This window comes from Anoplolepis gracilipes, chromosome 7 (assembly GCF_047496725.1).
Source record: "Anoplolepis gracilipes chromosome 7, ASM4749672v1, whole genome shotgun sequence".
Classification (NCBI taxonomy): domain Eukaryota; kingdom Metazoa; phylum Arthropoda; class Insecta; order Hymenoptera; family Formicidae; genus Anoplolepis; species Anoplolepis gracilipes.
The window spans coordinates 9,742,518-9,763,689 of NC_132976.1; the positions used below are offsets into that span (position 1 = coordinate 9,742,518).

The 21,172-nt window shown below is 25.2% G+C and overlaps 4 protein-coding genes across 9 annotated transcripts; 1 reads left to right on the forward strand and 3 right to left on the reverse strand.

Annotated features, from left to right (window-relative positions):
• Positions 1-3,181: 3,181 nt before the first annotated feature.
• Trmt112 (tRNA methyltransferase subunit 11-2) lies at positions 3,182-4,892 on the reverse strand. The gene is made up of 3 exons (XM_072896101.1): positions 4,595-4,892; positions 3,615-3,716; positions 3,182-3,480 (listed from the first exon to the last, which is right to left on the reverse strand). The coding sequence occupies exons 1-3, from the start codon at positions 4,670-4,672 to the stop codon at positions 3,286-3,288; spliced, it is 375 nt and encodes a 124-aa protein (XP_072752202.1). The 5' UTR covers positions 4,673-4,892; the 3' UTR covers positions 3,182-3,285.
• A 539-nt stretch (positions 4,893-5,431) lies between these two features.
• On the forward strand, positions 5,432-10,967 carry Cert (ceramide transfer protein). Its single transcript, XM_072896291.1, has 8 exons — positions 5,432-6,191; positions 6,324-6,443; positions 7,039-7,276; positions 7,831-8,114; positions 8,527-8,694; positions 8,995-9,426; positions 10,186-10,318; positions 10,556-10,967. Exons 1-8 carry the CDS (start codon positions 5,916-5,918, stop codon positions 10,681-10,683), a joined length of 1,779 nt encoding a protein of 592 aa, XP_072752392.1. The 5' UTR covers positions 5,432-5,915; the 3' UTR covers positions 10,684-10,967.
• Positions 10,968-11,946: 979 nt separating this feature from the next.
• On the reverse strand, positions 11,947-16,723 carry Arp2 (Actin-related protein 2). Of its 5 annotated transcripts, XM_072896247.1 has the most exons (10): positions 16,379-16,722; positions 16,103-16,236; positions 15,867-15,977; positions 15,407-15,424; positions 14,928-14,945; positions 14,234-14,313; positions 13,982-14,117; positions 13,528-13,887; positions 12,551-12,829; positions 11,948-12,451 (listed from the first exon to the last, which is right to left on the reverse strand). In XM_072896247.1, exons 2-10 carry the CDS (start codon positions 16,148-16,150, stop codon positions 12,281-12,283), a joined length of 1,221 nt encoding a protein of 406 aa, XP_072752348.1. In that variant the 5' UTR covers positions 16,151-16,236; positions 16,379-16,722; the 3' UTR covers positions 11,948-12,280. The 5 variants fall into 5 exon arrangements, with proteins under 5 accessions (XP_072752347.1, XP_072752350.1, XP_072752348.1 ...); XM_072896246.1 differs by having other exon boundaries at positions 11,947-12,451; positions 16,103-16,723; XM_072896249.1 differs by lacking the exon at positions 15,407-15,424 and having other exon boundaries at positions 11,947-12,451; positions 16,103-16,721.
• A 708-nt stretch (positions 16,724-17,431) lies between these two features.
• On the reverse strand, positions 17,432-21,038 carry LOC140667642 (uncharacterized). Of its 2 annotated transcripts, none has more exons than XM_072895781.1 (8): positions 20,969-21,038; positions 19,737-19,939; positions 19,400-19,658; positions 19,098-19,220; positions 18,546-18,707; positions 18,236-18,424; positions 17,930-18,117; positions 17,432-17,824 (listed from the first exon to the last, which is right to left on the reverse strand). In XM_072895781.1, exons 2-8 carry the CDS (start codon positions 19,919-19,921, stop codon positions 17,659-17,661), a joined length of 1,272 nt encoding a protein of 423 aa, XP_072751882.1. In that variant the 5' UTR covers positions 19,922-19,939; positions 20,969-21,038; the 3' UTR covers positions 17,432-17,658. The 2 variants fall into 2 exon arrangements, with proteins under 2 accessions (XP_072751882.1, XP_072751881.1); XM_072895780.1 differs by lacking the exon at positions 20,969-21,038 and adding an exon at positions 20,797-20,962.
• Positions 21,039-21,172: the final 134 nt, after the last annotated feature.

Here is a 21,172-nt window from a genome sequence, read left to right on the forward strand (position 1 = left end):
CTATAATAAGTCATGTTCATAATAAAAATTTTTAATAAAATTTGGTGGCAAACGTATTAAACCATATTTTCATGAAGCATATAGATATATATGGACACAATTCCATTAAATGGATATTTATTATGATATATTTAGAAATATATTTTATAAGCTTGCGATATAAAAACGAATAGGTGGAGATAGTAAAAACCTGGCATATCTCTAAAGCAACAAAATTTTCATACGTTAATATGCAGAACAGGCTATAACCAAAAAGTACAGAAACAGGAGGGATTTCTAATAATAAAAACTATAATAGAAATATTAATATTAATATAAGTGTAAAATTTTAATGTATAAAAATATTTTCATAACTCAATTCAAGAGTAATCCAGTCTTCATCAATATTTAAAAATAAAAAGATTAATAATAGATGGGCTGTGGCTGAAATATTAGAGCTATTTTTATAGCTTTTTGACTCTTGAAAATAAATCACAAGGAATAAAGTAATATATTTTGGCTATATTTTAAGGATTGCTATTGGTATAGAAGACTAATATGTACAAGTCTTTGGCATAGATTGCATATGTCTTTGACAATATATTAATCATTTTTAATTATTGTAAAAGTACCTTTTGAAATATATATGTTTGTACAAGTATTATTTCGTAAAGAAAAATTATTTAATTACATCAGAGAGAGATTTACGCATTTAAAATATTTTGTTTTTAAAAAAGAATAGTAATTATTAAATTTTCCAATATATTTTAAGAGGTATCTTAATTCATATATAATTCATTATATAAGAATTTCAATTTATAAATGTTGTCATGTAAAAAATTTAGTTAAATGACAGAAACTAAGTTTTTAATATTAATTTTACAACAAATTAAATTTTATAAAAGATTTTGTGCATAAATGATGGCATTTTTATGCTACTATTTGTATGTATCTTATAAATTTAATCTTTAAAGTATATGTGTTCTTGTATTAATGAATTATTATATTCCTTGCATTTAAGCATACAAATAATTGTCTACTTATAGAAAATTTAAATCATTAATTTCAAGATTTCATTCAATTGTGTCGTACTTGTGTATAAATATTTTTCTTGTATCAACAATATTATTCCAATATCCAAGAATATATATATGACATACTTTATTCCATTTATACTTTACTATATGTATTTCTCTATAATACACTATTAGAATTGTTTGTTATGCTTTATACCTGTGAAAAAACCATTGTATCAAAATGTTACATTCATAGAAGTATACTGATAATGCAGTAGAAAATATTTGAGCAAATTATCTAAATAGAAATATAAAAATGATGTAAATGAAAGCTGTTGTATGTTAAGTATTGCAAATAATATAAGTTTTATCTTATTGTCTCTAGACATATCTGTGCAATAAAATATCTGTAATCATGATATTATACATTTGATAATGTAATTTAAATTTCAAATGATATATTTGGATCATGCGTGTTTGCAATTGATTTTTTCCCTCTCCTAAAATATCTTATTTACGAAGAATACTTTAAAATGTTATCCAAGATATTGAATATATGTAAAATATAAGATTTATAAATATATATTGCAATAAAGATTTGCATAAGTGTGCAATTTAAAATTATTTTAATAAAAAAAAAGTAACACAAAAAGTTTAAAATTATTAATCTAATTTTGCAGTAAGTTTGCTTATAGCTTATAAATAGATAAGGATGAGTTTTTAAGGAGATGTGTGTATGTGTGGATGCGTGTGTTAATAAAAATTAATATAAATATATTAACAATAAATTTGTCATAGTTTCCTTACCTCTTCAGAAATTAATGTTGATTGTATTTGTTACACATTTCTTTCCACATAATATCCTTTTCTTTTAATGTTACATGTATCATTGGCTTTTTTCAATTACATGTTTGTAATCTTAAAGTATTTGTAGAAATATGTTGTTATTAGTGTAAAATGCTTGTTCTTATTAAGATTAGCTTTACATATAGCATTCTTTGTATGAACAAAATCATATTTTAATTATAAAAATCCTTAAATAGTGAAAACTTTTTACTCTTATTTTATCAGGTAAAGTAACAATGTTAGTCTGTCAAAATTAAATATTAATTATATAGATTTACTTAAAACGTATGAAAATAATAAATTTTATACAAAATAATATAAAATAGTTCATAAAACTACTTCAAAATGTATGAATTGTCACAATTATGACAATGTGATGCATATATATATATATATATATTTATTTTTTAAAAACTCAGCCTTATTTTTTTGTATTTCTTCTTCAAATATATTAAGTTTTATTTGAGATACGGTAATTGTTATTTAATAGTACGTCCGAGTGTGTGTGTGTGTGTGTGCAAGATAGAGATATGGAAAAAATAATGGGTTAAAAATATATATTTAAAAAATGTGTAATGACACATGAGCGATGCACGTGAACGTAGATTTTTATCATTAAGATTTCTTATTTTATTCATACAATTTATATTGGTTTATATCAAAAGCAAATAATTGTCATTTTCTTATGAAATACGTCTTACGAAATAATTTTTCCTTTTAGCCAGCATCGATAATATAAATTGATAAAAATATCAAAAAGTTTTTTTTTATTATTTGGTATTAAATATATGAAACTCAATTTGCATGTCTTCCACATTTCCAGTGAATAAACCTTACAATCAAACTTAATATTTATTAATTTGTAGTAAATCACGAATTGAAAAGTTTTTGATGTATTTTACCAACTTATAATATTAAAAATGAAGGAATACGAAAAAAATTAATTTATTTCAATGTATTGCACAAAAATTTTAATTATATATATGCATATATATATATATATATATATATATATATATATATATATATATATATATATATTAGGTTATAATTTAATATGACTGTAATAAGAGACCAAGAAATTAAAAAAAAAAAAACAATATTACAAACGCTTTATGTTTACTTATGTCTATATATTTTCTTTTCTAATTGAATTAATTTAATTTGAAGTTATTTGAATTTATAAAAATTCTTGTTTTTTTACGCATATATGTAAATATATAAATTTAATATATTTATATATTATACACATACACACACACAAAAGATATATCTAATTTTCATCTGTGCTATTAATGACTCTATATTAATATAAGAGAACAAATAAAAAAAAACTAGCATAATAGTATACATAATATATTTAGAGATATCAATTTTTAATAATTATATTTAAAGAAAATAAAACTAAGTCATAATATTCTCAGGAATTATTTGGTTCTGTTATTTAAACTTCATCTTCGTTTAGAAGCATATTTGGAATGCCATCATTGATGGGAAATTTTCTACCAGATTCTGGACACAATAGATCTCCATTTATAATTTCGACCTCCAATAGAACATGGTGAACTTTTTTCAGAAAGTCTTCATTTGTCTCAAAGTCTTCTATTAAAATCTGAGGTAATTCACCGACTTGTCCTATCTGTAAAAAAATAAAATTTATATCAATATATTAACAAACATCTTAGCCAATATTCTTTTATGTGTGTGTATATGTGCATTTGCATGTATGTTCACAGTAAAAGAGTTGTATAAAAATAAATAAAATTAATTTACACTCTCTGCAGCTTTCCATAGTACTTTCCAATCTAGTTTTGGGATTATCCTAGCAATATATTCTGGATTGAAATCTACTTCGGATACTCTGATGTCTTTGGCCTATAAATTACAAATTTTTTTTTTATGAAACATTTGTATGACAATCTCATGATGAAAATATATAAATATACTATACATAAAGTTGATTATAGTTGTCAGATTTCAGATTGACAATGGCAGTATATATAATTAGTATAAATATGTACATTTTTTTAAATATTAAAAGTAAAAGTTCAATGGTAATTAAAAATATTTCAATTATAATTAAAATCATGATATTATTTTAATAAATATTAAAGATGATACTTTTAAGTTAAAATGAATTTTATAGAATATATATATTATTAGTTTTACAGTATATATTATAAACAAATGAACAATATATTATTATTATTATTAGACAAATATACTTATCAAAGTGTACAAAGATTTAATACAAATTAAAAATTTCTTATCTTTATTATTTATATTCTATCAATTCAAAAACTACAATAACAATGTTTATATCTCTAAATAACAATTTAGTTTGATCTAAATAATAAAATTGAAATTTTTTTATATTATGCTATCTTTTTGCTTATTAAATAAAATAAAAAATATTATTTTATCTTGTTGAATTATATTAAATTGTATATATTAAATAATGTAGATGTAGATTATTAATGACTATTATTGTAATATCTTTTGTATTTATATTTTTGCATTTGCAAATATTATTTTACTTTTTTAGACCTGTAGATATAGTGTAGCAGATAAAATATTTTGCATTGATATAAAAGATTTCATTGTGCATATAATTTCTTATCAAAATATCTACTTTGCCCATCAATTACAACACTAAATTTCAAATTTATTGTTAATACCTAATATCTTAAATATCTATTCTAAAACTGATTTTTTGCAAAAAGTAATTCTTTAATAGAAAGAACATAACTTACAATAATCCTCAGAGGATAACCGACTTTCACACCTTTCATAGCTTTGGATGTTAACATATTATGTGTGAGAAGCTTCATTTTGTTCTATGATAAAAAGCTTTTTCCTCGTTAAAGAAGTAAAATGTTGACATTGAGGCTCATATAACTATAGACGCGTGCGTACAGAAAGATAGATTGAGTTATGTTAGGGTTAGATTAGATGAGTTATGTTAGGTTAGATTAAATTAAGTTCATATGAAAATCACCGATGAGCATAAAGCTTACACATAGGCATATAATAAATAGATGGAGCGTGACGTCACTAAAACTGACGCCTGTAAATAATGGGAGTGAGACACAACAGGAAGTGTACAGCACTCTCTCTCTCTCTCTGTCTCTTCGCGCATGTGCAATGCATATTGTCACATTTTTGTTATTAATAAGAGAACTTTTTTTATTAACAAGAATAACTTCCACTTTTACTTTCATGCGACAAGAAAGAAAACAAACAAGGATATAAGGATAGGAACGAAGAAACGAAGAGAATGTTGTACACTTCCTGTTCTGTCTCGCTCTCGCTTCCATTATTCATCTCTGTTCTTCCAAGGCTGTAGTGACGTCACGCTCTGTCTATTTATCATATGCTACGAGCTTACACCATAGACTATATACTACTGAACCACACGTACCATTTTTTAGGCCGGATCTACAATAGTAAGTGTAGTAAGCTTTAAGCCATAAGAAATTAATCAATCACATTCGATTATTTTTTTCACATTCAACTGTGATTGGTCAATGCCGTACATCTATTGTAGATCCGGCCTCAGGCCTTAAAAATTTATAATAAATGAACTCGTAGTCATGTGTGTGTACTTTGAACCGTAACTAATTACGCCACTGTCTATCGTCTATCGAATTATGATTTTTCTTTTTTGATCCTTTATCGAAAAAAATTACTCTCCAATGCTGACTACGAATATCATAATTATAACGTTTTTCTATGCGTATTTTAATATGTGCAGAAAACAAAACTTCCAGCCGACAGAGGTCTCCATGTCTTGTGTCAACCCTTAAACTGTGTTGTTACCGTTTGATAAGAGATAAATTTTCACGTATAGGTTATGTAGGAAAATTGTCGTCGGGGACGAAATGTTTTGAGACGTTTTATTTCGTCGCGATCGTTTACCGATTATCAGCTGACGTAACTGCAGTGTGAAAATATTTCACGTGGTGTAACCACGTACTGTAACTTCGAAATTCTTCGCCTTCGATTTTTCTAGCAATGCCAAGAAGCGTATCCGTAAATAAACTTGATATCGTGTAATTGAGATAATAGATAAGAATGGCCGATGAGGTGATGGAAACGTTAAGGAGTCTCAATAATGAGGACACCGAGTGCATCGCAGATGCTGAGATCGACGACGAAGACGAGGATGATTCCGATGGGGTCGTAGTTCCAGAACTTCAGGGTACATTATCCAAATGGACAAATTACATACATGGCTGGCAAACTAGATTTATTGTACTCAAAGATGGTACTTTATCTTATTACAAATCTGAGCAGGACAGCGGATTTGGATGTCGTGGCTCAATTAGTCTATATAAAGCTAATATCAAGGTAAAAGATAATACATGTGATAATTGCTTCCTCCTTTTTTTTTATTAAATGTTTACAACGGTATAATTATTGTGGTATTATTATTAAATTAATGAATTTGTACTATTTGTATTAAATTATTTGTTTTACTAGGCACATCAATTTGACGAATGCAGATTTGATGTGTCTGTAAACGACTGCTTAGTTTGGTATTTAAGGGCAAGTAGTCCGGAAGAAAAACAGCGATGGGTAGATGTTTTAAAGTCTTACAAGGTAATTATTTTAATTAACAGATATTTTATTATGTATTATATATATATAATTTATTCTGTTTATATTATTTATGTTTATTTTGTAATAATATATAAAAGATTTTGCAATAATATATAATATACATATTTGTTTTTAAATACAATTATGCACTTTTTTATATCAATTAATTTAATTAAATATAAATTATAATTATTTTTATCTATAAATTATAATATAATAATTAATTTTTTTATTTTATCTCTTAATACTTTTATATTTTAAATAACTAGAAAAATCATCATACATGTAAGAAAAAAATTATATAGTTTTATTGAAAAAACATAAAAGTAATTAAATCAGAAAAAATATGTCCTTGCATGAATAAAACTGTTGAGCATAAGTTACCTTCTTGAAACTTTATTGTTTACATAACATTATCCTACATTGTTAGTTTTCTAGATATTTTGCTAGAATATATTTAAATATATATTTAAAATTATATTTATATTTTAATATATTTAAAATTTATTCTTAGTTTTCCAGACATTTTAGTAGGATATTTTAAATAAAACCTATGTAGATATAATGATTGATAAAATATTTTTATATCAAATAGTCAGAATCTGGTTATGGAAGTGAAAATAGTCTCAAACGACATGGTAGTGCCATTTCACTTGTGTCTAATACACAATCAACAACAAGTGCTGGTAGCTTTTCTAAGCGTGGCATTAGAGGATTGAAAGAAAAGTTAGCTGAAATTGAAACTTTCAGAGACATTCTGATCAAGCAGATTGATACTCTGCAGAAATATTTTGATAATTGTGCAGAAAATGTCAAGAATACTTCCAAGAAAGGTAATAATCTTTAATTTGTAAAAATCTGTTTTAGTATATTATTTTATGTATAACAAATTTGTAGAAAAAAATAAAATTGATATATTATTTTGTTTTTGAAATTTAGCTTCTGTTCTTTAAAAATTCAGAGAATGAAAATTTATATTAATTGATAGACTTATAAACCTTTATAGATATAAACTATTTTTATCAGATGATTAATATTTAGATATAATATTTATGATAGAATTATTTTATTTTTTTTATAATATTGATATAAACTTAAAAAAAATAATCCTTTTCTAATGCAAAAAAATATTGGGGTTTGTAAAATTGGTTTCCAAAATTGATATATTTTTACCTATAAAATACCCATCTACACAATCACTAAGACTACAGAAAAATACTGCAATAAATTTTTAGATTGATATTTTATATCTTTCCTTTAATATTCTTAAATATATGTATTTATAATTTATAAATATATAAAATTACATATATATGATACATTTATCATATAAAATATTTAGAAAAAGTTTTATAGGATATTTTATCAAGTTTTACAAAAATTCTAGAAAAGAAAATTGAGATGATGTTTAATCCAGCCGAACAATCAGTGGATTTTAAAGGAGAAGCGATAACATTTAAAGCTACCAGTGAAGGGGTGTTAGCAACTTTGCAACATTGCGTTGAATTAATGATACAGCGAGAGGATGCATGGCGTCGCAGATGGGAAAAAGAAATCGAGAAGAAACGAAAATTACAAGAACTTTATAAAGCTCTGAAAGATCAAGTTGCCATGCATCATAACGATTCTCTCAGACCCAGAGTTCTTATTCATGGAGGTCCTGACTACGAGGTGAGTTCTTTTTTTATTATTTTCTTTTTATTAATCTTTGCTTTGTGTAATTTCTATTTCATAAAGTTTTTATTTTAGAATTTTTAAATATACATTATATATTGAAGAACCAAATATGATAATAAAAAAAATGTTTCTTAACATTATATTTTTCGACATTTTAATTTTTTTTTTAATCATATGTATATATTTTATATGTGCGTGTATGCAAATTATATAAATGAACATAATTAAATATAATCAGAATAATAATATTTATGCATGAATTTTTATGCATTATATCAATGTGTTTAATCTAATAAATTATTTATAAATTAAAATACAAAAAAAGAAAAATATATGTTAAAATTATATATTATTAATTGTTAATTATTTTTAATAATATTTAAAATTTGTTTTGAAACGTTTTAAGGAAGGTCCGCATAGCGCTCTTTGCGACGAAGAATTTTATGATGCTGTCGAGACAGGTCTAGACAAAATTGAAGAGGAAAATCAATTAAGGAATCGTTTGAAACAAAAATCTGTTTCAATTTTAACATCTCCTACCACAACAGCATCTTCACACAAGCTATGGCCTGAAGTAATTATATCTTTTTCATATTTTGCAAATCTCTAGTTCTACTAAAATTTTTCTGACGGACTTGATATATGATATATATATATATATACTTTAATTTTATTGAGAAAAGTTGCAAATTATGCTTACATCTTAATTACTTACTAATAGTTAATTATATGACTAATATACAATGTTCATATTTAAAATAATTTTTTATTAATAACATCAATATCTTAACATGTACCATTAATTATTTATACAATTATTGCCTGAGTTTTTTACAACTATGTATTTTGATCATTTATTACTGCTAATTTGTAGATTGAGAAGATCACTATGGAACAACTCCATTATGCTCGACTCGGCGTAGGGGGGGCGGGTGGTTGGCAATTATTCGCTGAAGATGGTGATATGCGAATGTATCGACGAGAGGAAGAGGCTGACGGACTAGTCGTAGACCCTCTTAAAGCATGTCACGTGGTTAAGGGAGTAACCGGTCATGAAGTTTGTGAAATATTTTTTAGTCCCGAATACAGAAGCGGATGGGAAGCCACCTTAGAGGACATGACAATCGTCGAAAATATTTCCAAGGATACGCTATTATTCTTGCAAACACATAAACGAATCTGGCCAGCGAGTCAGCGAGATGCTTTGTTCTGGTCGCACATGCGTCGAGTATCGGATGATCAGGATCGTGATGCTCAAGATCTATGGATAGTTTGTAATCACAGTACTGAACATCCTGATTACCCGGTATATAGTATTATATACGCTTAATACAAAAGACTTAATGAGATAAGTATGATAAAATTGACTCCAAAGATAATTTAAGCTATCTGAAAATAACTGGTAAATGATAGATGAATTTAAAATCAAACTATTTTAAATTTCACGAGTAATAAGTAACAAAAAAATAAATGACAGAGTGCATCAAATGTTATATTTTTTCATATATATCTATATATTTAATTTTAATGCTGGTGTTAAAAAGGTAAAAATTTTTAAAAGTATTTTTTAAAATATTTTTACATATACAAATAAAATAATACTACATAAAATAAAATTTATAAAAGTAATTTAAATGAATAAAGTTTAATATTTCTAAAATAATCTTTTCTTAAAAATCCTCATCATTATTTATAGTGTCCGTAATATTTTAAAAATATTTTAGACAATATTTTTGCTAGAATTTTTACAGAATTTGGAACAAATAATGATAGATTTGATGATTTGTTTCATCTATTTTTTGTTTTATTTTATTATCTCTGATTATGCAATATAAAATGTGAAATATAAAAAAATTTGGTTTCTTAAAACCAGCCCTTTTAATAAAGAGATCTAGAAGACTGAAAGCTTGTATAACATTTATCTGTTATAAATCATTTTCAGATAATATGTTATATTATTCTTGGAGGCAATTTTATATTCCATTGAGGCATACTTATTTCAGTAGATATTGTTTCATTTCTTAAAATAAATTTACACAATTGATAAGTGAAATTATTATTTTAGCCAAATGCAGGTAAATGCGTGAGAGTTTATCTAACGGTCTGTCTTGTATGTCAAACCTTTATTGATCCCCCGAAAGATGAAGAGGAAATAAAGAGGGAGAATATTACATGTAAAATAACATACTGTTCAGTTGGTGAGTACTAAATCAATATGTTTTTATAAACTATCACGTTTAATATATTTAAAAGATCTGAATATAAAATATAATTATAATTTTTTTTGGTGTCTTGTTCAAACTAAACATTATATGGAAATATTATGCATTTTCTATTCCTCGCATTCTTCCTCTCTTCTTCTCCCTTCCTCTCTTTCTTCTCCTTCTTCCCTTTCTCTTTTTTTGTATGAATAAACTTTTTGATTTAAATTTTAGTAAATCCGGGTGGATGGGCCCCGGCATCTGTTTTACGAGCCGTTTACAAGAGAGAATATCCAAAGTTCCTGAAGCGGTTCACTAATTTTTGTATTGATCAATGCAAAAACAAACCAATCACATTCTGAATGTGATTAATAAAAAATGAAAATCTTTCATATTTTCCATCCAATTCCTTATTCACTATCTCAAAGTGTCTTCACATAATTATTGTAAAAACAACAGTTTGTATTGGTATGCATACTGCAAGAATTGCAGAATGGCTATTATGACGTAAGTGAAACAGTTTTATATATCACTTTTTTCTTTTTATTATTTGCTTGAGATAATTGACTTATATATATATATATAACTTATGAATGGGAAAGATAAATTGTTTTAATAAATATTAAAAGCCATTTAAAATATAAATGAGTGTATACAACTATTGTATACACTTAACAAGCAACTTCAAAAAGCGCTACAATGAAGCACGCATGGCTAGCACCTATTTGCTGATTATCCTTTCTTCTTCCAATAACAGCCTATTATTTCTTACACAGTATTTTATCCAGCTGTGTGTACAAATCTTAACCGAGAATTGAATATACACACAAATCTCGTTACATATTATATCTAATTAAATGCTAAATTGTATATTACAGATTATATTGTTATTTTTTAGTTATACATAAGTATGTGTGTACATTGCTATGCAATATAAAAAAACACTTGGAAAAACGTATATATAATAAAGACTGTTCTAGATTTATTGCAAAATAACGTTCAATCGTTTCTATATCATATGTTAGTTATAATGTTTCTATATCGTTCGTTAATTAATCTTATCTTTTTTATAACAAGAAATGTTTTAAACTGCACACAGATAGAATAATATTCTTCTCGTAAAATAAACTTATCTTTATCAATCGAGTAAATATTCTAAGAATTTCATGTATGTTATGTATACATAAGATTATTTTCATTTTCTCTTTAATTTATATAACCAAACTTTTAAAAAATTTTTTCGTTGATGCATATTTCTTCAAATTTTGTCAAATGAGTTGTTTTCAAATATGTTAAATATCTCATACTATCTCTCTATATATATTATATATATTATATATGGAGAAAATGTTGTAATAAAGTACGAAATATAGCGGCTTTAAATATTTATATTTATACTTTTTAAAGAAAAAATCAACAAATATAAAGAAAGAGGAATAAGCTCAGATATTGTAAAAAAACAAATTAATTAATATTTTCAATCAATTTATTTGAGAAATGCATATTAAATGCAACGTTGTTTCATTTAACAAAATATTTTAATTGAATTAAGTATAACATAATCTTTTGTTTGTATTAAATAAATGTTTAATATTTAACAATTACATCTAATAACTAATATTTAATTAGAGTTAAAAACATGTAGAATACAGAGAAAAAGTGAAATATAGTGATGAATATATGGATACGAATACAAGTTCAAGAACTTTTACAATTAAATAAAAAAAATTTATTGGAATCATATTATTTTATAATTTGAATTATTTTATCTATTTATTTGAAATTGGATTACGCACTTTAAAAAATTGTTTTTTTTAAATACTTCATTTTTTGTAATTATGCAATAAATCATCTGCATAAAGCTGTTCTGTGTAAGATCAGCTTTCACAAATATTTTTGTCAGATATAAAAAACATTGACTTGTTAAAAACTTCATAACCTAGATTACAATGATTTTCTTTATGATTCATAAGAGCCTAATTTCTTTAGTACACTGAGACCCTTTTCTTCATATTCTTCTCGCGTTATCCACACAGAATCTCGATCCTTTGTTATTTCAGCTAGCACAGCACCACCCATGAAAACCATGTCTTTACGTCGAGGTGAATCTTCAATTTTTATTTTAAATTTCTAAAAAAAAATATGCACAAGTATGCGTAAAGTACGAATAGATATATTTGCAAAATAATAATATACATTCAGTATATTGTCTTTCAAATATGCACTTACATTCAATTTAGTTGTATCATTTTTTAGCACTCTTTGAAGATAAAGTTGCTTAATTTCTCGTTCAAGTCTCGATGGAAGTCCTGGATACATTGTACTACCTCCGCTCAGAACAATATGCTTGTACAGTTCGCTTCTGATATCGATATCAGCTGCTTGAATTGTGCTAAATACCAACTCGGCTATACCTAGTGCTTCGACATTAATTAAATGCGGTTGGAAGAGTGCTTCCGGTGCCGCGAATCTCTCACCACCAACTTTTATCACACGTCCATCGGGAAGCTGAAAATATTATGATAATTCATATCCTTTAATTTTCAACGTATACATGTATATGTATGTCTATATGTGAAATTAACTATATACAGAATAAAACATATAAAGTTTTACAAGATGTTTTCACTGAAACTTGACTTTATATAAAAAAATGTTTCAGATAAAATTTGTAGTTTTGAGGAAGAAAAAAGTTGATAATCCTTGAAAGTTTATAAAGTCTTGAATTTTAATTAATAAAAAAATAGTTTTTCAAGATTCAATATAAATATTAATTTTTTTATGAAACCATCTTAGTTTTTTTTAATATATAAATCGATTTCTCGCAATATTAAAAAAAAGTAAAAAGTTATAAAGGTAAGATAGCAAACAATTGAATAGTTTACCGAGTTATTTTATATTTAAATTTGACAATTTTAAACTATGAAATATTTGTCGTAAAATATTCACTTTTCATTATCTTACCCCAATACTTTTATACATAAAATAATAAAAGAAATCAATTGGTATAAAGAAAATATTGTTTTTAAGAAAAAAGCATGTAGTTGCTTATTGCAAAATCATACAAATTCATACGTGTATGACATCAAGTTTCGGCAAAAAGCATTTTTTAAATGCTATATCGTATATATAAAATATTAATAAAACTGTATATGTGTGTTTGCATAGGCATATATACACATATATATCTATAATAATGTACCTACAGTATAAGATTCTACCAACACAGTGGTTTCAAGAGCTAGCTTTTCCTCAGTTTCTATATTGTAACCGATATAACACAATTTTTCCTTCAACATTCTAACTGTCTCAAAGTCAGCCGAATGATTAAATGCATAACCACGTAGCAACAGCAATTTAATTAGATACATTGTAATGTCGCGTCCGGCTATGTCCAGTCGTCTGGTCAAATGTGGCAGAGCATACTCCTCAAACACGGGACAAATGTGCGTAACACCATCACCAGAGTCTACGACGACACCGCTAATCAGTCCTTGAGCATATAATGTCAGTACTGCCTGAATCGCAATATACGTTCCAGCAAAACCGTATTTTTCAAACATCACCTAAAATCATTGCATGAACACTAAACTTCAATCATATATAAATTTAATTTTCAATAACATAAAATTTTTATTGGATTGTGTATTATGATGTTACCTCGATCATTTTTTCTCGGTTTGTAATAGGATTCATTGGTGGTTCAGTTAACAAAATCTTACACTCTCTAGGATTAATATTCATTTTCTCCTTGCCAAATGTGTAATCCCATACATGACACATATCATCCCAATTCCTATTAAATATTAATTATATATATATATATATATATATATATATATATATATGTAATAATTTTTATATTAAATATGTTATAATAATAATTTGTTAAAAAGATCTGACAGTATATACCTAACAATTCCATTTTGCATAGGATAACTTATCTCTAACATGGAACGAAGTTTACTCGCTTCATCGCCGACCATCAAATCCTATGACAACAATGTATGTAATAATTAGAACTCTGCACATAGTATGTAGATATATCTATTGTTTGAAAATATATTAATTTTACTGTCAATTGTTATACATATATTATGTAATATTTCCTACCACAAAACAGAAATTTTAAAAATTGTATGAAACTGATTAGCTAAATATCCAAAAAACAATTAATAAATTTATTTTTCCTTATATGTAATAAAAAAGAAAATTTACATAATTTCTATTACTACATCAAGCTTTATTTTATCAAATCCTGTAGCAAAAATAAAAAAATAAATAAATAAATAAACGAAAATATTAGTCATTGTTCTAATAAATCAAAATTTATAGGATTTTATCTTAAAATATAATTAGTAATAACTATAATATAGTATATTATAGTTATATATAGTATTATAGTATATTCTGTGTGTGAAAATCAAGCTATAGAATTCATATCTGAAAAATATTATATATTAAATTAGATTCTTCACATTTTTAAAAAAAGTTGTTCTGCCAAATTATTTAAACACACTATATATATATTTATAATCCAAAGCAGTATTTTATTAAAACACTGATGTAATAAATATAAATAACATAAAAAATACAATAAACTTACAGGCATGTTAAGTACATCCTATGAGAGCAAATGTAACACACAAATACATTAGATAATTATAGAAAAGCATAGTATGTATACAATATGTACTCATACAAGTACAAATTACACATGACTGGTATTATAAATATAAAAAAATTACACATTACACTTTTACTCAAAACACATACAATATTTCTGTCAATAAAAAACTTTTAAAATCTCTCAAATTAAAAAAAAAAAAAAAAAAAAGCATACATATGATGCATAGATTTCATGTAAAAGCATTTAAAAATATTATAAAACAAAATAGCTACAAAATTTATTTTACATTTCAAATACTTATTTATTTTAGAATTTGTTAGTAAAAACTTATTAGCATTTTACAAACCATCTTATTTACATTGCAATAAACAAGCATGTAGATTTATAATCAAATAAAATATTTTGAGGCTATATATTGAAAGTACGCACAATGTAATATTATATAGTAGACTTACACGAATGCAATATTTTTGCTGAAAATATATAATTGTTCTTATTATTAATTATATTTAAGTAGCTAAACACTCTAATTTTATTATACCAGAAGATTATTAATTTTATATACAACTCTTATAATCGGCATCAACCATTTTTATTTCTAATTTTCTTGATAAATTTTGATAAACATAGTTTTTATTTTTCATATAATTCTATAAATTATGATTAAAACTACAATTTATATTTATGAATGTTTATATAATTGTATAGATAAGTATTATCTGTTATATATATATTTTTATAAGAAATATTTTTTTAAATAATATTTAAGACAAATGTGTCAATAAGAAATATATCACATAAATATTCTAATTATTATAGCACTTACATTAGGGCAAAGTTAATTGCTAGCTTTATACTTTTTCAATATTTTATCTGATAATGTTAAGTTTATAAATATAAAATAAATCAACATACCTTCACATCAATATCACCAATTTTATTAACAGCTCTGATTATAGGTCGTCCGACAATAGATGGAAATATATGGGCTGGAAAATTTGCACCGGCATATCCACATTTGACAAACTGTAATTAAAAACTACGTTGGTGTTCATGATGTAAATTATTTAATTCAATATAAGTTTAAAGCATTTTTTTTTTTATATCGGCATAAGAAATTCTGTCACAAAGAAAAAACGAACAAATCTTACCCCGGTACCATTATCGCAAACAATAATTTTTCTCCCCTTGCTGTCCATATTGATATATTATTTCTGTAAATAATATTTCCTTCTTTCTTTTAAATTGTTGTCTCATATCATCCGTTCCATCGAGTGATTAATATCTGCGGATAGGGCGTTACCAATGAGTAAAACGATAAATGCAATTCTCGATAAAATTATCGTATCACTAATTTAGGATTTTGCACTAAATCATTCTGTGTGAGACAGAATCGAGGTAGGAAAAATTGTTGCTATTAAATTTACTTGACAAACACGGTTAACGTTGACGACACAAATTAAGAGTCCTATAATATACTCTTTTTTTTTTTCTTTTTGACAAAAGGTCTGTTCTTTATAACTGAACTGGCTCTGGCCTCTGGCTGCACGCTGCACTAGTTGAGAGTCTATTCTTAGGTCTGTTCTCTTTTTAACTGACTGCACTAGTTCAACCAATCAAGTGGCCGTATAGCATCATTTTATTGGTTGAACGATATCTTAAGCCGACTTTAAATATAAAATCGAACTATGAATATCGGCCATAGTCTGTTCTTATAGTTAAGATTATTTATTAATTAAAGCAAAATAATTATTTTCAATAGCGCGCACGCACACACTCACGCGCACATACACACACCACACACACACACACACACACATCAACAGTATCAAAAGATTCTAACGTGTTGTAACGCTTGGTTTGTTTTGGATTCTACCAATGTATACCACTGCTATTAGATTGAAAATAAAAAAAAAAAACAAAAATAAAATAAATCAACAAAACTTTATCCGGACCCTTCAATATGTACACAACCCAGATTTTCATATATGTAAAAATTGAAGACTTCAGTAAAAATAATAATATAACATATACATATATATATATATATATATATGTATATGATGTAATATTAATTATATCTTTTGTGTTAAATATGTTCTTTCTGTTCATCATTAATCACGTATAAATCAAGACATTATAATAATATTTTATAAGATAAATACATATAATATTTAGTTTTTTATTAACAAGAACAATTCTGACAATAAACAAAAAGCAAATTCCACAAATATCGTGAGACAGTATATGAATACAATATATATATATAATAAAATATAAAAAAGTAATAATAGTCTTAAAAATACATAAATATCAATACCACACAATATAATAATACAATAATAATAATACAATAATAATAATTGCAGCAAAAATTAAATCAGCAAGATATTGACAATGAGATTAAAATAAATTTGAGACTGTTTTAATATATATAGAGTATTTATAATATACACTATAATATTATGTTACATGCAGACTTATAAAAACAGCAAATGTTATGTTTTATTTCTGTTTAAATCATGTTTAGTCACTTGAAATTATTTGCATTTATAAAATAGTTTGAACATTATATAGATTTTAATCTTGAAGCATAAGAGGGAGGCATGTGTATACAAATATTAATACTTTATAATAAGTATTAATTTTATCTATAAATAAAAGTATTAATAAATATTCATTAAATCTTAATATATTACAATCTTAACTATGTCTCATCAAAAGATGAAACAACCTTAACATTGATTTTCTGTGATTTAAAAGATTCGATGCCGTCCTTTGTTACAGAAGTACCAGTTACATCCAAGTACTCTAATCTTGATGCATTTGAAGCCAAATGGATAAGACTTGAATTTGTTACACGTGGATAATTTCTAAAAAGAAAAAAATAAATGTCTACAGATTTATTCTTTCCTCTTTTCATTCTGCTTAAAAGATTCTAAATCTTTTAGTATTTGTTGTAGTCAGTTGGAACTTACCTAACAACTAATATTTTAAGATTTGGATTGTTAGATATTCGTCTATTTTCTTGTAATATTATCATTCCTTGTGGAGAGCTGTTTATTACTTTTCTATCACAAGAATCACTTCCAAGGGCACAAATTGCTCTATCCGATATTAAACATCGTTGAAGTCCATTGTCAAAAGCATACGCATCGATTAAAAACTGTATAATAAAAAATAATGTATTTTTACGTTTTTGTACGCATTTTAAATTTAAGAGAGAGAAAAAGGATATCAATTTTTATAATTAGTACTTATAAATTAGTTTTCTGCAAAAATACCTGTGCCAGATTATTATCTTCAAATATTGGTAATTGTAAAGCTTGCCGTCGTTCTTGGAATTGTTGCTCCAAAGACTCTTCATTTCTTAATGTGGAAGGGCATTCCAAATAAAGATGTGTTAAAGTTTTAGTGCTACTAAAACAACCGACCTCACTATCCCCGAGTGCCGTATCTCGTAAATCTAAAATCTAAAACACAATACATAATACATAAAAGTATCTATATTAAAATATTTCCCTGAGAAAACTAGAGATAAGAATGATAATTAAAATAGTATAAATAATGGAGAAGTAAAGAAATATATCATACCTCCAATGTTTTAAATCCAAATCTAGTTGCTAGACTAGCATATGCAACACATTCGCCCAAACGATGACATGAATTCAATCTAAGTTCCTTAAGTTTGGGTATTTTACTGATAACTAGTAAAGAATGTGGTGTAAACCATTGACAATTGCTCAAAATTAAACACTAAAAATAGTATCCGTAATATATAATATAGTAATATGATTAGCATATAGGATTGTAATAATATAAGAAAGTAGTATTATAAAAAAAAAATATATATATAATAATAAATGTGTATCTGTTCATTATTTTTCAAAATATTTCATAGTATTGTAAATTAATTAAAACTATATAAACAACAAATAGCTTATTTATTAGATATTTTAAATAATGTACTTTATACCATTTTGATGTAAAGTATGTAGTTTTATATAACATAAAATAACTAATTCATATAATATACAGAGTGTAAAGCAGATATATAAATGTAAAAAAATTAATAAACAAAAAAGATAAAAAATGACAGAACAAAATAGTTTTATTTTAAAAATGTATATCTACATTACAACTTACCGTTAAATTAGGCATGTATAAATCCATTTTAAAAAAATAAGATTTATTACTTTGTAGATAATCCACTTGGCAACCTTCTAATGAAAGCTTTTCGATAGTAGATGGAAAATCTGTTATTTGAATCTGTAAGTTTCATTATAATAAATTTAATAAGTATTCTATTACAACAAACAAAAAGAGAAGGAAAAAAAGAGAAAAAAAGAGAAAAGAAAGAAGGGAAAAGATATCAATTAAACACTAACGTTTAGTAAACATATTTTAAAAATATATAACATTATAAAAGTTTTTATATTAAGATATACCTCGTCTCCGTTGATATAATATTCTTCAATGATCAATTCTTTTAACTGATTGCATAGTGTCTTTATATTCGTAAAGAATTTTTGTGTAAGAGCTGAATTGCCAGAGACAAAATTGCCACGTATTGCCAAACTCATTGTGATTGGTTGCAGGAACTTTATGTATTGATTTAAATCATTTAGAAGCATCGGCTTTGTTCGAAAATCTACTCTTCTCCAAAGAGTTCTATCTTGTGTTAATTGTGCAAGTCTGTGGCAACATCTATGTGATCAGAGAAAAATTAATTATAGTATAAAAATATTATAAGAAATAAAATATGCAAATAAATATATAACTTACAAACTGACTGCCATAAGATCTTGTGGATATAAATATCCCAGTATATTGAGTAAAACATCATCTGAAAATTCAAGTATGTGTGGAGATATTACTCTACTTGTACTTGTTTCTTCAAACTTTAAACGTTTTATATCCCTGCTACTAGATGGTTCAGGAGAAAGGGATTTACTGCGTTTTATCTTCATCTTTTTTTGTAGTTATATCTGAGAAACAAAAAAGGAAGAGAAAGATAAATTGTCATATAAAAAGAATTTAAAAATTTAAACATATAAGAATCATATGTTTTAACTTAAAATATCTTTTTCTAGAATTGATATATTTTATAAATATTGACATACATTTTTTTTTAATTAAAAAGCTATACTATTTACACATTGACAAATAATACTTGCTTAAATTAAAAACCTTCTCTTATAAAAAAATTACAAAGTCTTTAATATTAAGATAAGATAAATTAATCAACACTACTTCCTACATGAATGAAAAAAATCAAACAGAAGACAATTTAGTTTATTAAATAGACTAAATCTAACTTCTGAATGTTTTTTTATCTAAAATCCAGAAAAAATTCCATTTACTATTATCTATTTACAGATAATAGTGTTAATCTGATTTTGTTTATTTCCAATTAATCTTTTGCATAAAAACTTAATTATATATTCATTGCCCGTATAAAATATGTAATAAATAATATCATAAATAAAAATCGAAAATATACCTCTGTTTATGTAAATTATAATATCAATTTGAAAAATTTTCGAAAATTTATTATTACAAATTAATATCAGAAACAACAAAATATGTCAAATTGTAATTTACTTGGTTATATTATATATGTTATATCCTTTTCTCTTGATCTAGAACTTTGTTAATGCAATTGTAAGTGAAACCGATTTGTTTAAATATATATTTAGAATAAGAATTTAATATTTAACAGATCCACAATATACTTTAAAGCAAATGAAAATATTATAGTCTTCAACGCGATAATATAACCACAAAGTGTTATTCTCGTATAAGTAGATTTTCATGCAGACTATATATAAATTCTTACACTTACCCGCGAACTTTTTAATAATAATGATAAAAAACTAACGCTTACAATAAAATCAATTCTTATAATTCATATAAAATACAACACGATTAAAAAGAAAAAGCATACACAGCAAACGAAATTGCTGTTGTACACAAACTAATATTTTATAAACACAGGATATTAAATGAATACTCACCATCTACTAATATAAGACAAATCGGACAGGCTGGATTCCAAAAAACAAAGAGGATTAGATAGAGTGGAAGCGACCATAAGATCCCAATATAATATTTCGGTTTCAGCGCCTTCTTGCGAATTGAAACTCTATTAAATCCCCCCCACCCTTAATCACAGCATATCTTCATCCTTGTTGTCCACTGAATACTAGACAAAGATGACA

Excerpts from the sequence above, each read along its gene's own strand:
- LOC140667642 (XM_072895781.1), bottom strand. The coding sequence starts at position 19,921 with ATGAAGATAAAACGCAGTAAATCCCTTTCTCCTGAACCATCTAGTAGC. Across the intron at positions 19,221-19,399 it reads ATTATATCAACGGAGACGAG|ATTCAAATAACAGATTTTCC; the intron begins GTATATCTTAAT and ends TGAAACTTACAG. Across the intron at positions 18,425-18,545 it reads TTGGATTTAAAACATTGGAG|ATTTTAGATTTACGAGATAC; the intron begins GTATGATATATT and ends ATTGTGTTTTAG.
- Cert (XM_072896291.1), top strand. The coding sequence starts at position 5,916 with ATGGCCGATGAGGTGATGGAAACGTTAAGGAGTCTCAATAATGAGGAC. Across the intron at positions 7,277-7,830 it reads CAAGAATACTTCCAAGAAAG|AAAAGAAAATTGAGATGATG; the intron begins GTAATAATCTTT and ends CAAAAATTCTAG. Across the intron at positions 8,695-8,994 it reads CACACAAGCTATGGCCTGAA|ATTGAGAAGATCACTATGGA; the intron begins GTAATTATATCT and ends GCTAATTTGTAG.
- Trmt112 (XM_072896101.1), bottom strand. The coding sequence starts at position 4,672 with ATGAAGCTTCTCACACATAATATGTTAACATCCAAAGCTATGAAAGGT. Across the intron at positions 3,717-4,594 it reads GTTATCCTCTGAGGATTATT|GCCAAAGACATCAGAGTATC; the intron begins GTAAGTTATGTT and ends TGTAATTTATAG. Across the intron at positions 3,481-3,614 it reads TATGGAAAGCTGCAGAGAGT|ATAGGACAAGTCGGTGAATT; the intron begins GTAAATTAATTT and ends ATTTTTTTACAG.
- Arp2 (XM_072896246.1), bottom strand. The coding sequence starts at position 16,150 with ATGGACAGCAAGGGGAGAAAAATTATTGTTTGCGATAATGGTACCGGG. Across the intron at positions 13,888-13,981 it reads ACCGAGAAAAAATGATCGAG|GTGATGTTTGAAAAATACGG; the intron begins GTAACATCATAA and ends CAATGATTTTAG. Across the intron at positions 12,830-13,527 it reads TGTTGGTAGAATCTTATACT|CTTCCCGATGGACGTGTGAT; the intron begins GTAGGTACATTA and ends TAATATTTTCAG.